Here is a 16,447-nt window from a genome sequence, read left to right as displayed (position 1 = left end):
AACCTACTGATGTCTCAATTAATTTTACTTTTATTGGTATCTATTTTTACTTTTGACATTTACCGGTAGCAGCTGCATTTCCCACCCTAGGCTTATACTCGAGTCAATAAGTTTCCAAGTTTTTTGTGGCAAAATTAGGGGGGGGGGTCGGCTTATACTCGAGTATATACGGTATGAGGCCCATCATGTACTGTATGGAGCATTACATGGGGCCCATCATACTGTGGGGAGCATTATATATGAAGCAATATGTAGGGCCCATCATCTACTGTATGGAGCATTATATGGGGCTCATTAATCTGCCCACGAAAACCTTGTTACAGCCTTACTTTGGAAAAAAGCTGCTGGAGGAACAAGCAGGATACAGAAAAGGAAGAGGAACAAGAGATGTAATTTCCAACATTAGATAATGGAAAACGCCAAAGAATACAACAAGATCTATTTTTGCTTCATCGACACCAGCAAAGCTTTCAACAGTGATCACCAGAAACTTTGGACTACTATGAAAGATATGGGTGTGCAGAACCATCTGATTAGTCTCATTAGGGACCTTTACAAGAAGCAACAGTCTGAACGGAAAACGGTGACATGAAAGTTCTCACGCAGCAGTGGGGCCGTAAGTGAGAGCACCGGAGCTGATCAGTTGATGAACTCAGGTGACCGCTCTCAAGGCAGTTCAGTTATACACTGACAGGAGGTAATCGCTCCTGAAGTGTATCGCCGGCAGCCAGGTAGAGAAGTCACATCTCCCAATGTGACTGGTCTACACGTGAGATCACCGTCGAACACTCGGGATTATGTGGACAGGTGAGTATATGGTGCTTTATTAATTTTTAATTACTTCTAGGAGACATGGACATCGAGGACTAGGCCTTAAGGGGAGCAGATTTTTTTTTTAAATTTACATTTTTTTCTAGGAGACAAGGGCATTGGGGAATAGGCATTAGGGGAGTATAATTTTTTTTATTTCAATATGCATGTCATTATTTTACTTTTTTTTTTTTTCTTTTTTTGTGTAAGCACAGGCGCCGGCTGACTACTTCTCCCATCAGCGGCTCCTGCCATCTCGCTTATCAATGGCAGCAGACATAGCCTGATGAGAGGAGTAGTCTCATCAGCTGACCTGCGGTAATCACAGCATCTCTGATGGATCACACTGACATCTGACAGTATGACCCCACAGCACACTGATTAATTGTCATACCGGCAGTAAGGTTACTGCAAATAAGAACCACCGTGCAGGTGTTTCCCACACCATCACACAGATGAAAGAGTGGGAAACACCATAGGAAGCCAGTAAAAAAAAAAAAATGCAACAAAAACTCAGCAAACATTTTTATACCTGTATTTTTGCTGCAGATTTGACTTTGACTGACTCATTTGAAGTCAATGTGCGGAAAATGCTACAAACCAGCACATAGAGTTGACATGCTGCAGAAAAAGAAAAAGAAAAAAAAAAAAACAAACACATGCACTGCAAATACTCAAGGTAATTTACTGATCATGTGCCCAGTGTTCTTTGCCCATTTCCACACAGAAAATGCACCGTGTACACAGCCTTAACAGTCGAAAGAAGCACTTGAATTTATCAAACAGCATAAGAAGCTTTGATAAGTTCTTGTGCAGTTTAAAATGGTTTTTCAAGTTTGGATTGTCTATGGCCTCAGTCAGAGAAAATTTTCAGGTGTACAGAAAATGGTCACAACGTGAGTTTTTGTAACCCATTTTATCAGTGATTGATATGCTGACCAATGTTACTATCAGCGATTTGCACTGATGAATAAAGTTAGTTGCAATGCTTCTCCTATTCATTGCAATGTTAATCACAGACAGCATATTGACAACATCCATTGTGTTGTCATTGATTAGACTGATTTTGATTATTTTAAATTTGTGATTCAAATGAAAAATTTAGAACTTGGCACTCCATTATGTGTAATAGATGCAAGAATTTACTTGTAGGCAATCCCAAACAATAAAGTAAGGTTTCAATCTGCTTTCTTTACCTAGGTCTAACAAAGGGGTTGCACAAGAGGAGAATGCAATTAAAAAAAAAAAAAAAAAAAAAAGTGTATACCGTATATACTAGAGTATAAGCCGAGACCCAGTTTTTTGCGCCAAAATTAGGGGAAAACTTGATTCGAGCATAAGCCTAGGGTGGAAAATGCAGCAGCTACGGGTAAATTTCAAAAATAAAGATGGATACCAATAAAAGTAAAATTAATTGAGACATCAGTAGGTTACGTGTTTTTGAATATCCATATTGAATTAGGAGCCCCATATAATGCTCAATACAAAATACGCCACATATAATGCTCCATAGTTTGATGAGCCCTATAAGATGCTCCATACAAAAATATGCCCCATATAATGCTGCATAAAGGTTGATTGTGGCCCCATAAGATGCTCCATACAAAAATATGCCCCTATGGGAGGTGGAGCCGCATATTCATGACTAATCGGCGGCACCATGTGACCGCTCATACAGGAGAAGGTGCGGCGAGGACAGGACACTGCGAGGGAGCCGGGTGAGTATTTTATTAACAGCGGGCAGGCGCACAGGGGGTGGGAGGGGGGTGGGGACAGGGATCTTTATTTTAAACACGAGAAAAAAAAAAAAGGATTATTCATATCTTCTCTGCAGCGAACGCTGCTGGAGAGAAGATATGAATGGCGGCTTCAGCAGCATGTGGGGGGGGGACAGCGCTTACTGTAGCGCTGTCTCCTGCACGGCACACGGACTGCACACGGACAGCGTCCGTGTGCGGTACGTGTTTTACACGGACCCATTGACTTTAATGGGTCCGTGTAATCCGTGCGCTCCCACGAACACGGACATGTCTCCGTGTTTTGCACACGGACACATGGTCCGTGAAAACACGCTGACATGTGCAGAGACACATTGATTTCAATGTGTCTACGTGAGTCAGTGTCTCCGGTACGTGAGGAAACTGTCACCTCACGTACCGGAGCCACTGACCTGTGAAACCGGCCTAAGCCCCAAAACCTTAAGTGCTTCTCGCATTCTGATCTCACATTGGCCGAGCATGTACATTGTAAAAACACAAATGAGGCATCACTCCCACATCACTCCCATGAGCCACATACAGTAATAGTCAGACAGTTACCTATGCTTATGTTTGACTTTCATTATGCCAGATATACATTTATTTCTAAACCTATAGTAAATCACAGCACACTTCTAAAGGGGAAAAAAAACAAATATATAAATAAGTGAAAATTGTACATTCACACTGAAGGCATCAAAACTATGAATTAACACATGTGTACTTAACCAAAAAGTGTGAAACAACTGAAATGTCTTATATTCTAGGTTCTTCAAAGTAGCCACCTTTTGCTTTATGACTGCTTTGCACACTCTTGGCATTCTCTTGATGAGCTTCAAGAGGTAGTCACCGGGAATGGTCTTCCAACAATCTTGAAGGAGTTCCTAGAGATGCTTAGCACTTGTTGGCCCTTTTGCCTTCACTCTGCGGTCCGCCTTACCCCAAACCATCCCGATTGGGTTCAGGTCTGGTGACTGTGGAGGCCAGGTCATCTGGCGTAGAACCACATCACTCTCCTTCTTGGTCAAATAGCTCTTACACAGCCTGGAGGTGGGTTTGGGGTCATTGTCCTGTTGAAAAATAAATGATGGTCCAACTAAAGGCAAACCAGATGGAATAGCATGCCGCTGCAAGATGCTGTGGTAGCCATGCTGGTTCAGTATGCCTTCAATTTTGAATAAATCCCAAACAGTGTCACCAGCAAAGCACCTCCACACCATCACACCTCCTCCATGCTTCACAGTGGTAACCAGACATGTAGCGTCCATCCATTCACCTTTTCAGAATCACACAAAGACACGGTGGTTAGAACCAAAGATCTCAAATTTGGACTCTTCAGACCAAAGCACAGATTTCCACTGGTCTAATGTCCATTCCTTGTGTTCTTTACCCCAAACAAGTCTCTTCTGCTTGTTGCCTGTCCTTAGCAGTGGTTTCCTAGCAGTAATTTTACCATGAAGGCCTGCTGCACAAAGTCTCCTCTTAACAGTTGTTGTAGAGATGTGTCTGCTGCTAGACCTCTGTGTGGCATTGACCTGGTCTCTAATCTGAGCTGCTGTTAACCTGCGATTTCTGAGGCTGGTGACTCGGATAAACTTATCCTCAGAAGCAGAGGTGACTCTTGGTCTTCCTTTCCTGGGGCAGTCCTGTGAGCCAGTTTCTTTGTAGTGCTTGATGGTTTTTGCCACTGCACTTGGGGACACTTTCAAAGTTTGCCCAATTTTTTGGACTGACTGACCTTCATTTCTTAAAGTATTGATGGCCACTCGTTTTTCTTTACTTAGAATTTGTATTATGGCAAGAAAAAAGCAGCTAACACTCTATTCAGTAGCACTATCAGCTGTGCATCCAGAAGACTTCTGCACAACACAACCAATGGTCCCAACCCCATTTATAAGGCAAGAAATCCCACTTATTAAACCTGACAGGGCACACCTGTGAATTGAAAACTATTCCCGGTGACTACCTCTTGAAGCTCATCAAGAGAATGCAAAGAGTGTGCAAAGCAGTCAAAGCAAAAAGGTGGCTACTTTGAAGAACCTAGAATATAAGACATTTTCAGTTGTTTCACACTTTTTTTTTTAAGTATATGATTCCACATGTGTTAATTCATAGTTTTGATGCCTTCAGTACTAGATGGTGGCCCGATTCTAATGCATCGGGTATTCTAGAATATGCATGTCCACGTAGTATATTGACGAGCCACATAGTATATTGACGAGCCACGTAGTATATTGCCCAGTCACGTAGTATATTGCCCAGTCACGTAGTATATTGCCCAGTCACGTAGTATATTGCCCAGTCACGTAGTATATTGCCCAGTCACGTAGTATATTGCCCAGTCACGTAGTATATTGCCCAGCCACGTAGTACATTGCAGAGCCATGTAGAATATTGCCCAGTCACGTAGTATATTGCCCAGTCACGTAGTATATTGCCCAGTCACGTAGTATATTGCCCAGTCACGTAGTATATTGCCCAGTCACGTAGTATATTGCCCAGTCACGTAGTATATTGCCCAGTCACGTAGTATATTGCCCAGTCACGTAGTATATTGCTCAGCCACGTAGTACATTGCAGAGCCATGTAGAATATTGCCCAGTTACGTAGTATATTGCCCAGTTACGGAGTATATTGTCCAGCCACATAGTATATTGCCCAGCACAGAGCCACGTAGTATATTGCCCAGTCACGTAGTATATTGCCCAGCACAGAGCCACGTAGTATAGAGACGTAAAAAAAAAAAAACATATACTCACCTTCCGAAGGCCCGTTGGAAGTCCTGCTATACTTACCATCTGCCGCCTTTGCCGCTCCTCACCACGCTCCCGGGACCTCTCCATTGCAAGCGGCAAGGTCTTTGTCGTGCAGGACCTGCCGTGACGTCGCGGTCACATGACCGTGAAGTCACGGCAGGTCCTGCTCGCGTAGGCGCGCAGGGCCTGTGATGACGTCGCGATCACATGACCGTGACGTCACGGCAGGTCCTTCTGCCACACCATCCGTGCGACCGGAACGTGGCGGTTGTATCGCGAGGAGCGGGAAAGGCGGCGTAGGAGTGTATCTAATCTTTTTTTTTTTTTATTATCATTTTTAACATTAGATGTTTTTACTATTGGTGCTGCATAGGCCGCGTCAATAGTAAAAAACTTGGTCACACAGGGTTAACAGCGGTAACGGAGTGCATTACCCGCGGCATAACGCGGTCCGTTAACGCGGGCATTAACCCTGTATGAGCGGTGAGCGGAGGGGTGTATGCGGGCGCCGGGCAGTCAGTGCGGGGAGTAAGGAGCGGCCACTGAAGGGCATGCAATGCAAGATTACGTCCTGACACCAGTGCCACAGTCAGGATGTACTTTGTGGGTGGAGTTTGTACGGCCCCGGAAGGATGGTTTAAATATCAAAATGGCCCTTAGCAGAAAGAAAAAAAAAAAAAAAAAAAAAAAAAAAAGATTCCCTACCCCTGCTCTAAAGGTATTGTCTAGGACATTTGTGGGATTCCACACTGACTCAAACATGTGGAATTCTAACACTGGGGAAAGTATTGGTAAGATTTGGCTGTTTTCATACTCTCAGCACCAGCGCAAAGAGTGAAAACAGCCGAATCCCAATACTACGCCAGATTTTTTTTTTCCACAGAAGAAAAAAAAAAGTTTCCAAATGTGTTTCTAAGAAGGTGGTATACAAAGAGCGCCTCACTGTGTAACTTTTGAAGAGTTTTCAGCTTTTGTCAGCCCAACATGCGGTTTGATGAGTTAGGCAAAACTACAAGGAGAATAAGCAATTTCTAAGGCACATACTTTTTCTTCTCCAGTCTGGTTCTGTTCTTGGCATGCTTACATTTGTTCCCTTTTCGAATTAGCAACTGGCAGTTCTGTGTTGAATGTGATTCTATGTAAAGTCTGAATTTGGTGTATTTGGTATTGAATTTGGTGTAGTGAACTATTATATTTGTATCTCGGACGGTGATGTTCCACATCGGAGACAGACAACTAGTAAAAAGGTTATCATGGTCAGAAGGAGGAGCTGGCCAAGGACTAAAGACTATTGGACCAAAGCACATAGAGCAGAATGCTCTGAAAGATGCAGACTTTTTACAACACGGAGCACCGGTTACATCAATATTATTGTGGTGTCCTATTAGAGATTTGCTTGTTTGTAAATTCAGCCTCAGGAATCAATGTTTCTATTCAGTGATAGTAAGCAGAGGAAGACGTGCAGGTTGGATCTTATGCATACATAAAGCCAGACCCAAGACTGGTAATCAGCAAAGCAATCATTCCATTACTCTAGTTAGCATCTGTGGGGCCTCAATCAGTTATTTCCCCAATAACTAGTTTCACTGTGGATGGTGATCGTAGACCCAGCAAAAATGTCTCCACAGGTGGTTTCACATGCAGTCCCAGGTGAGGAGTTCGGCATGAGGAAAACACCTACACCAATGCACAGTTAGCTTTGGGGGGAGAACCACTTCTGCACATTCAGGGGGCTGATCGCAGGAGAGGGAGAACAATAAGCTACATGTTTAGAGAGTGAGTTGGTGAAGTGACACTGAGGATCTATTGAGGAGGTCCTGGTGCCCATGTATGGATGGCCTATGGAGTTTCGAGATCGGTTGCTGGCTGGGTATATATTTAAATAAATTAATAAATGATAAACAGACCACTCTATTCTTGATGAACAGCATTGCTAATGCCAACAGCTGAGGGTTGCAGCCCTCAGCTGTCAGTTTTGCATGGATCGTTATCAAAATACAGAAGAACCCACTTTTTTATTTATTTATTTATTTACCCATTTATAGAGCAGGTGGTGGCTAATGGGATTATTCATCAGCCATGGCCTGCTCTATAAATTATTGTTATTAGCGGCAGCAGGTGTAGGCCGATTGAGTAAGTCCCATCAGACGCCGCCTGCTCTCGCTGTTGTTATCAGTTGAATACAACTCTCAACAGTCTCCCCTGCTAGCGCTGATAGCAGTGCAAGCAGGGGAGAATGATGATAGCGGTCTTCAACACCTGGCCCCGGGGGAACAGCGCTAACTGTATCGCTGCTTCCCAGGCACCAGTACGTGTCACACTGATGTGTGTGCGGGAAGTTTTGTGGCCCGTGCGGCTGTTAAGAAGACGCATCAGCATATTATCCCCATGGTCACATGGCCCGTGGAAACACACTGACATGTGCACAGACCCATTCACTAAAATGTGTCTGTGCGTGTAAGGGTCTCCAATACGTGTGAAAACTCATCACACGTACCAGACATACTGACGTTTGAAAGAGGTCGTAATGTGTATAGGAGCCATTATACGCCATCACATGGTCACCATTGGAATGAATGAATGAATGAATGAATGACTAATCGAGCATGCGCACTGCTATTATATTTAGATGGGAGACAAAAACTCCACGGTCTGGTGATAGATGAGGTCTCATGAGGTTAGATGCCCACCAACTTAGAAGTCATCATTGTGGACAGATTTAGTGGTTCAACTTCATGTGTTTTATATAAAGAAAAAAAAATCCCTTTATAAATATTTGACGAACAAAGCTTACCTTCCCCAAACATATGGTCCAAAGAGTTTCTCCCCAACACTTAAGAATTCTTCTATAACACCGTCATACTCTTTTTTTGCAGCTTGAATTAGGCATGGTTCTGCCCAAACCCTGCTCCTAAGAGGAAACAGATTTGCAACAGTTACACACTAAAAAGGATTACAATTAGAAAGCAAAAAAAAAAAAAAAATGCAGATTAAACAAAAAATATTTTATGACCCAAGTCATATTACTAACCTTGGTCCAACTTCTGCAGACACTATATCCCCAACAACCAGGGCCACAAGGTAAGAAGGAATCGGATGTGTCATTTTAAAAGTAGAAGAAGAACCTTGATAATCCCAAACATCAGCACTCATGACTGCAGTAAATCCATCTGGAACCTTCACAACCAAAAATAAATGAAAAAATACGGTAAATGAAAACTGATGCCAGTATTAAATTCTCACCACTAGTGAGCAGTGTTTCACATTAGATGTTACATAGATGCAAGAGAAAAAAAATATTTAGTTAAGGGGAGATCAAAACTTATTGTTGAAAAAGATAGAGAGACATTGTACAGATGCTATGCTTCGCTCCATTTCAGATGTTTCAAGGAATCATGCAATAATTTGTTATTTCCTTTGTGTATCGGAGCACAAAAAACAGAAATAAGGCAAATTGGACATAAACCCCAAAAATGGTCAGGACAAAAATTGTTGGCACCCTCAACTTACCGTAATATTTGGCCACATGAAAGGTACTAAAAAAGGTGCTTGTTACATTAAATATCTGCAGGACATCCATCCGTATACAAGATTGTTTTATAAACTTCGAAAACCAACTTTAAATGACAGAATTAGTGTATGTAAAAGTTGATGTTAAAAACGAATTGCATACGGATGCCACTTAATTTAAAAAAAACAAACAAACAAAAAACCACCAGGTTCACTAATTCAGTGGCAATTTGTACTTTTTCACTTTTTTTTTTTTCCAATTTTTTTTTTTCAGGGTAGCAATAAACCATGACAGGCTGCCTGTCTAGCACCCTGTGCTGGGCTTCCCCCACAAAATTTAACTAGAGCATTGCAGCAGCACCCTTGGGCAAGATTAAATGGCACCCCAGCTTGAAAACTGATTCTATTAAGCCGTGGTCAGCAAAGAGGTTAGCTGTCATCATGGGGAGCTACAGTATAGCACTGCTTGGAGAGGAGATAAAAGGGGCTCAGGATATACAGTGGTCAGAATAAGTACAGTATGTGATACATTGCCGATTTTGGAAGTCTTCCATCCTACAAACAATGGAGAGGTCAGTATTTTTTTTTTCCTTACGTACACTTCATTTGTGAGAATCTAAAAAAAAAAAAAAAACCCAGAAAATCATATTGTATGATTCTTAAATAAATTGCATTTTATTGCATGAAGCAAGTATTTAATCAGCTACCAACCAGCAAGAATTCTGGCTCTCACAATCCTGTTAGTTTTTCTTTAAGAAGCTTCCTACACTTCACTCATTACCTGTAGAATGTAAGCCTCGCCCCTCTGTATCAGTCTGTCATTGTTAGTTTTGTTTACTGTCAGTGATATCTGTAATTTGTATGTAACCCCTTCTCATGTACAGCACCATGGAATCAATGGTGCTATATAAATAATAATAATAATAATAATAAATAATTGCACCCGCTTGAATTCATTACCTGTATAAGAGACACCTGTCCACAAACTCAATCAATCACAATCCAACTCTCAACCAGGCTGGCATGGGCTACAGGACAATAGGTAAGCAGCTTGGTAAGAATTCAACAACTGTTGGCACAATTATTAGAAAATGGAAGAAACATGAGATGACTGACAATCTTCATTGGTCTGGGGCTCCATTCAAGAGCTCACCTCGTGGGGCAAGGATGATTCTGAGAAAGGTCAGGAATCAGCCCAGAACTACATGGGATGACTGGGACAGCGACCTGAAGAGAGTTGGTCCACAGTATCAAATATTACTGTTAGTAACACACTACCCAGTCATGGATTAAAGTTCTGCAGGGCTGGCAAAGTCCCCCTACTCACACCAGCACATGTCCATGCCCGTAAGCAGTTCACCAATAACCATCTGAATGATCCAGAGGACGCATGGGAGAAGGCTACGTGGTTAGACGAGACAATCATGGAACTTTTTGGTATTAACTCCACTTGCCGTGTTTGGAGGAAGGAGAATGATGAGTACAAGCCCAAGAACACCGTCTGAACCAGGAAGCATGGTGGGGAAAAAAAAATAAATGTTTTTTTAAATCATACTTTGGGGGGTGCTTTTCTGCAAAGGGGACAGGACGACTGCACCTTATTGAAGGGAAAATGGATGGGGCCATGTTTTGCCGGATTTTGGGCCACAACCCTCCTTCGATCACTAATAGCATTGAAGAGGAGTCTTGGCTGAGTCTTTCAGCAGGACAGTGGCCCTAAACACACACAGCCTAGGCAACTAAGAAGTGGCTCCATAAGAAGCATTTCAAGGTGCTGCAGTGATCTAGCCAGTCTCCAGTCCTGTACCCAATAGAAAATCTTTGGAGGGAGCTCAAACTCAAAGTTGCCCGAAACCTGAAAAATCTGGAGAAGATCTGTATGGAGGAGTGGGTCAAAATCCCTCCTGCAGTGTGTGCAAACTTGGCCAAGAACTACAGGAAACGTCTGACCTGTAATTGCAAACAAAAGTTTCTGTACCAAAATTTTATTTTCTGTTTATCTACTGTCTGAAACTTATTTCATGCAATAAAATGCTATTTCATTATTTAAAAGTCATACAATGTGATTTTTTTGATTTTTAGATTCTGTCTAGCACAGTTAAAGTGTAACTACAACAAAAATTACAGAACTCTCCATTCTTTGTGCAAAATTGGCAGTGTATCAAATACTTATTTTCCTCACTGTATGGCGAAAACGGCATGGGTCTAGAGTCTGAATTTTGCATTCTTGTTTTACCTGGGGGCCAAATTAGTTTTGAAGAATGGCCTAGGACACTGCTATAATCGCAGGCTCTGGTGTAGGGTATGAGTGATATTTAGTCCTTCCACACCTGTCTTGCATTTTCTAATGTGTGTGATACAATGGTTTCACAAAATTGTTGGTTTTTATTTTAATGTGACTCAATGACCAAGATAGCCTTCAAAGTTTACATGAAACAGGTAAGCACTAGGGGTGAGCTATAGCACTTACTGAAGAGCTGCATCGGGGACCCGGATACCTGAGTGCTCCCGATGATCAGCTGTTCGGACCACAACTGGATGTCGCGGCTGTGTGACAGTCACACCACATGCATGGATGGCCTGTGTGTTGGGCACAGCTCTACTGTAATGTCCCTCCCCACACTGACTGCTGTGAGAGGAGCGCTCAGCTCTACTCTATTCCCTTGTAACCACTCTGCAGTGAGATCAGACTCCCTACATGTATCACAAGGGGAAAACCTCTGAGCAAATGTGGGGACATCATTTTATTCCCCCCTGTATGTTGCTGACTGCTTATGGTTGGTCAAAGCCATACAGGGAATGAAGTACACCCCCACCTCACCCCGAGAGAAAAATCTCTAACATCCAGCTGGGCTCAACAAAAAACTATAACCTAAACTCTACCAGCTAATATCTTTGCCACGGAGAAGAGAAATTAAACAATAAACTACATTTTATTCAGCTCTGCAGCCATTATTCCATAATGTGTATTTTTAATAAGTGCACACTAGTGAAAGGTCCTCTTTAACCCCTTCAAGACCCAGCCTATTTTGACCTTAAAGACCTTGCCGTTTTTTGCAATTCTGACCAGTGTCCCTTTATGAGGTAATAACTCAGGAACGCTTCAACGGATCCTAGCGGTTCTGAGATTGTTTTTTCGTGACATATTGGGCTTCATGTTAGTGGTAAATTTAGGTCAATAAATTCTGCATTTATTTGTGATAAACACGGAAATTTGGCGAAAATTTTGAAAATTTCGCAATTTTCACATTTTGAATTTTTATTCTGTTAAACCAGAGAGATATGTGACACAAAATAGTTAATAAATAACATTTCCCACATGTTTACTTTACATCAGCACAATTTTGGAAACAAAATTTTTTTTTGTTAGGAAGTTATAAGGGTTAAAATTCGACCAGCGATTTGTCATTTTTACAACGAAATTTACAAAACCATTTTTTTTTAGGGACCACCTCACATTTGAAGTCAGTTTGAGGGGTCTATATGGCTGAAAATACCCAAAAGTGACACCATTCTAAAAACTGCACCCCTCAAGGTACTCAAAACCACATTCAAGAAGTTTATTAACCCTTCAGGTGCTTCACAGCAGCAGAAGCAACATGGAAGGAAAAAATGAACATTTAACTTTTTAGTCACAAAAATTATCTTTTAGCAACAATTTTTTTATTTTCCCAATGGTAAAAGGAGAAACTGAACCACGAACGTTGTTGTACAATTTGTCCTGAGTACGCTGATACCTCATATGTGGGGGTAAACCACTGTTTTGGCGCACGGCAGGGCTTGGAAGGGAAGGAGCGCCATTTGACTTTTTGAATCAAAAATTGGCTCCACTCTTTAGCGGACACCATGTCACGTTTGGAGAGCCCCCGTGTGCCTAAAAATTGGAGCTCCCCCACAAGTGACCCCATTTTGGAAACTAGACGCCCCAAGGAACTTATCTAGATGCATAGTGAGCACTTTGAACCCCCAGGTGCTTCACAAATTGATCCGTAAAAATGAAAAAGTACTTTTTTTTCACAAAAAAATTCTTTTAGCCTCAATTTTTTCATTTTCACATGGGCAACAGGATAAAATGGATCCTAAAATGTGTTGGGCAATTTCTCCTGAGTACACCAATACCTCACATGTGGAGGTAAACCACTGTTTGGGCACATGGTAAGGCTCGGAAGGGAAGGAGCGCCATTTGACTTTTTGAATGAAAAATTATTTCCATCGTTAGCGGACACCATGTCGCGTTTGGATAGCTCCTGTGTGCCTAAACATTGGCGCTCCCCCACAAGTGACCCCATTTTGGAAACTAGACCCCCCAAGGAACTAATTTAGATGCCTAGTGAGCACTTTAAACCCTCAGGTGCTTCACAAATTGATCTGTAAAAATGAAAAAGTAATTTTTTTTTCACAAAAAAATTCTTTTCGCCTCAATTTTCTCATTTTCACATGGGCAGTAGGATAAAATGGATCATAAAATTTGTTGGGCAATTTCTCCCGAGTACGCCGATACCTCATATGTGGGGGTAAACCACTGTTTGGGCACTCGGCAGGGCTCGGAAGAGAAGGCGTGCCATTTGACTTTTTGAATGGAAAATTAGCTCCAATTGTTAGCGGACACCATGTCGCGTTTGGAGAGCCCCTGTGTGCCTAAACATTGGAGCTCCCCCACAAGTGACCCCATTTTGGAAACTAGACCCCCCAAGGAACTTATCTAGATGCATATTGAGCACTTTGAACCCCCAGGTGCTTCACAGAAGTTTATAACGCAGAGCCATGAAAATAAAAAATAATTTTTCTTTCCTCAAAAATGATTTTTTAGCCTGGAATTTCCTATTTTGCCAAGGATAATAGGAGAAATTGGACCCCAAATATTGTTGTCCAGTTTGTCCTGAGTACGCTGATACCCCATATGTGGGGGTAAACCACTGTTTGGGCGCACGGCAGGGCTCGGAAGGGATGGCACGCCATTTGGCTTTTTAAATGGAAAATTAGCTCCAATCATTAGCGGACACCATGTCACGTTTGGAGAGCCCCTGTGTGCCTAAACATTGGAGATCCCCCAGAAATGACACCATTTTAGAAACTAGACCCCCAAAGGAACTAATCTAGATGTGTGGTGAGGACTTTGAACCCCCAAGTGCTTCACAGAAGTTTATAACGCAGAGCCATGAAAATAAAAAAAAAAATTATTTTCTCAAAAATGATCTTTTAGCCTGCAATTTTTTATTTTCCCAAGGGTAACAGGAGAAATTGACCCCAAAAGTTGTTGTCCAGTTTCTCCTGAGTACGCTGATACCCCATATGTGGGGGTAAATCACTGTTTGGGCACATGCCGGGGCTCGGAAGTGAAGTAGTGACGTTTTGAAATGCAGACTTTGATGGAATGCTCTGTGGGCGTCACGTTGCGTTTGCAGAGCCCCTGATGTGGCTTAACAGTAGAAACCCCCCACAAGTGACCCCATTTTGGAAACTAGACCCCCAAAGGAACTTATCTAGATGTGTGGTGAGCACTTTGAACCCCCAAGTGCTTCATAGAAGTTTATAATGCAGAGCCGTGAAAATAATAAATACGTTTTCTTTCCTCAAAAATAATTATTTAGCCCAGAATTTTATAATTTTCCCAAGGGTAACAGGAGAAATTTGACCCCAATATTTGTTGTCCAGTTTCTCCTGAGTACGGTGATACCCCATATGTGGGGGTAAACTACTGTTTGGGCACATGCCGGGGCTTGGAATTGAAGTAGTGACGTTTTGAAATGCAGACTTTGATGGAATGCTCTGCGGGCGTCACGTTGCGTTTGCAGAGCCCCTGATGTGCCTAAACAGTAGAAACCCCCCACAAGTGACCCCATTTTGGAAACTAGACCCTGAAAGGAACTTATCTAGATGTGTGGTGAGCACTTTGAACCCCCAAGTGCTTCATAGAAGTTTATAATGCAGAGCCGTGAAAATAATAAATACGTTTTCTTTCCTCAAAAATAATTATTTAGCCCAGAATTTTTTTTTTTCCCAAGGGTTACAGGAGAAATTGGACCCCAAAAGTTGTTGTCCAGTTTCTCCTGAGTACGCTGATACCCCATATGTGGGGGTAAACCACTGTTTGGGCACACGTCGGGGCTCAGAAGGGAAGTAGTGACTTATGAAATGCAGACTTTGATGGAATGGTCTGCGGGTGTCACGTTGCGTTTGCAGAGCCCCTGGTGTGCCTAAACAGTAGAAACCCCCCACAAGTGACCCCATTTTAGAAACTAGACCCCCCAAGGAACTTATCTAGATATGTGGTGAGCACTTTGAACCCCCAAGTGCTTCACAGACGTTTACAACGCAGAGCCGTGAAAATAAAAAATCATTTTTCTTTCCTCAAAAATTATGTTTTAGCAAGCATTTTTTTAGATTCACAAGGGTAACAGGAGAAATTGGACCCCAGTAATTGTTGCGCAGTTTGTCCTGAGTATGCTGGTACCCCATATGTGGGGGTAAACCACTGTTTGGGCACACGTCAGGGCTCGGAAGTGAGGGAGCACCATTTGACTTTTTGAATACGAGATTGGCTGGAATCAATGGTGGCGCCATGTTGCGTTTGGAGACCCCTGATGTGCCTAAACAGTGGTAACCCCTCAATTCTACCTCCAACACTAACCCCAACACACCCCTAACCCTAATCCCAACTGTAGCCATAATCCTAATCACAACCCTAACCCCAACACACCCCTAACCACAACACTAACCCCAACACACCCCTAACCCTAACCACAACCCTAATTCCAACCCTAACCCTAAGGCTATGTGCCAACGTTGCGGATTCGTGTGAGATATTTCCGCACCATTTTTGAAAAATCTGCGGGTAAAAGGCACTGTGTTTTACCTGCGGATTTTCCGCGGATTTCCAGTGTTTTTTGTGCGGATTTCACCTGCGGATTCCTATTGAGGAACAGGTGTAAAACGCTGCGGAATCCGCACAAAGAATTGACATGCTGCGGAAAATACAACGCAGCGTTCCCGCGCGGTATTTTCCGCACCATGGGCACAGCGGATTTGGTTTTTCATATGTTTACATGGTACTGTAAACCTGATGGAACACTGCTGCGAATCCGCAGCCAAATCCGCACCGTGTGCACATAGCCTAATTCTAAAGGTATGTGCACACGCTGCGGAAAACGCTGCGGATCCGCAGCAGTTTCCCATGAGTGTACAGTTCAATGTAAACCTATGGGAAACAAAAATCGCTGTACACATGCTGCGGAAAAACTGCACGGAAACGCAGCGGTTTACATTCCGCAGCATGTCACTTCTTTGTGCGGATTCCGCAGCGGTTTTACAACTGCTCCAATAGAAAATCGCAATTGTAAAACCGCAGTGAAATGCGCAGAAAAAAACGCGGTAAATCCGCCATAAATCCGCAGCGGTTTAGCACTGCGGATTTATCAAATCCGCAGCGGAAAAATCCGCAGAGGACCAGAATACGTGTGCACATTCCTAACCCTACCCCTAACCCTACCCCTAGCCCTACCCCTAACCCTACCCCTAACCCTACCCCTAACCCTAACCCTACCCCTAACCCTAACCCTACCCCTAACCCTATTCTAACAGTGGAAAAAAAAAAAATTCTTTATTTTTTTATTG

At 42.7% G+C, this 16,447-nt stretch overlaps 1 protein-coding gene across 1 annotated transcript in view; it reads right to left on the bottom strand.

The window, feature by feature from the left end:
- The window catches only part of RNPEP (arginyl aminopeptidase), an 82,227-nt gene that overhangs the window by 43,906 nt on the left and 21,874 nt on the right, over nt 1-16,447 (bottom strand). The window contains exons 3-4 of the mRNA XM_069756472.1: nt 8,355-8,500; nt 8,118-8,234 (exon numbers count right to left, since the gene is read on the bottom strand). Coding sequence (XP_069612573.1) covers nt 8,118-8,234; nt 8,355-8,500 — 263 coding nt within the window. The remainder of the gene's footprint in view (nt 1-8,117; nt 8,235-8,354; nt 8,501-16,447) is intronic.

Source organism: Ranitomeya imitator, chromosome 3 (genome assembly GCF_032444005.1).
Source record: "Ranitomeya imitator isolate aRanImi1 chromosome 3, aRanImi1.pri, whole genome shotgun sequence".
In the NCBI taxonomy this organism is placed as follows: Eukaryota; Metazoa; Chordata; class Amphibia; order Anura; family Dendrobatidae; genus Ranitomeya; species Ranitomeya imitator.
Note: the sequence above shows the minus strand (reverse complement) of the source record. Positions and strands in the feature narration are given on the sequence as shown.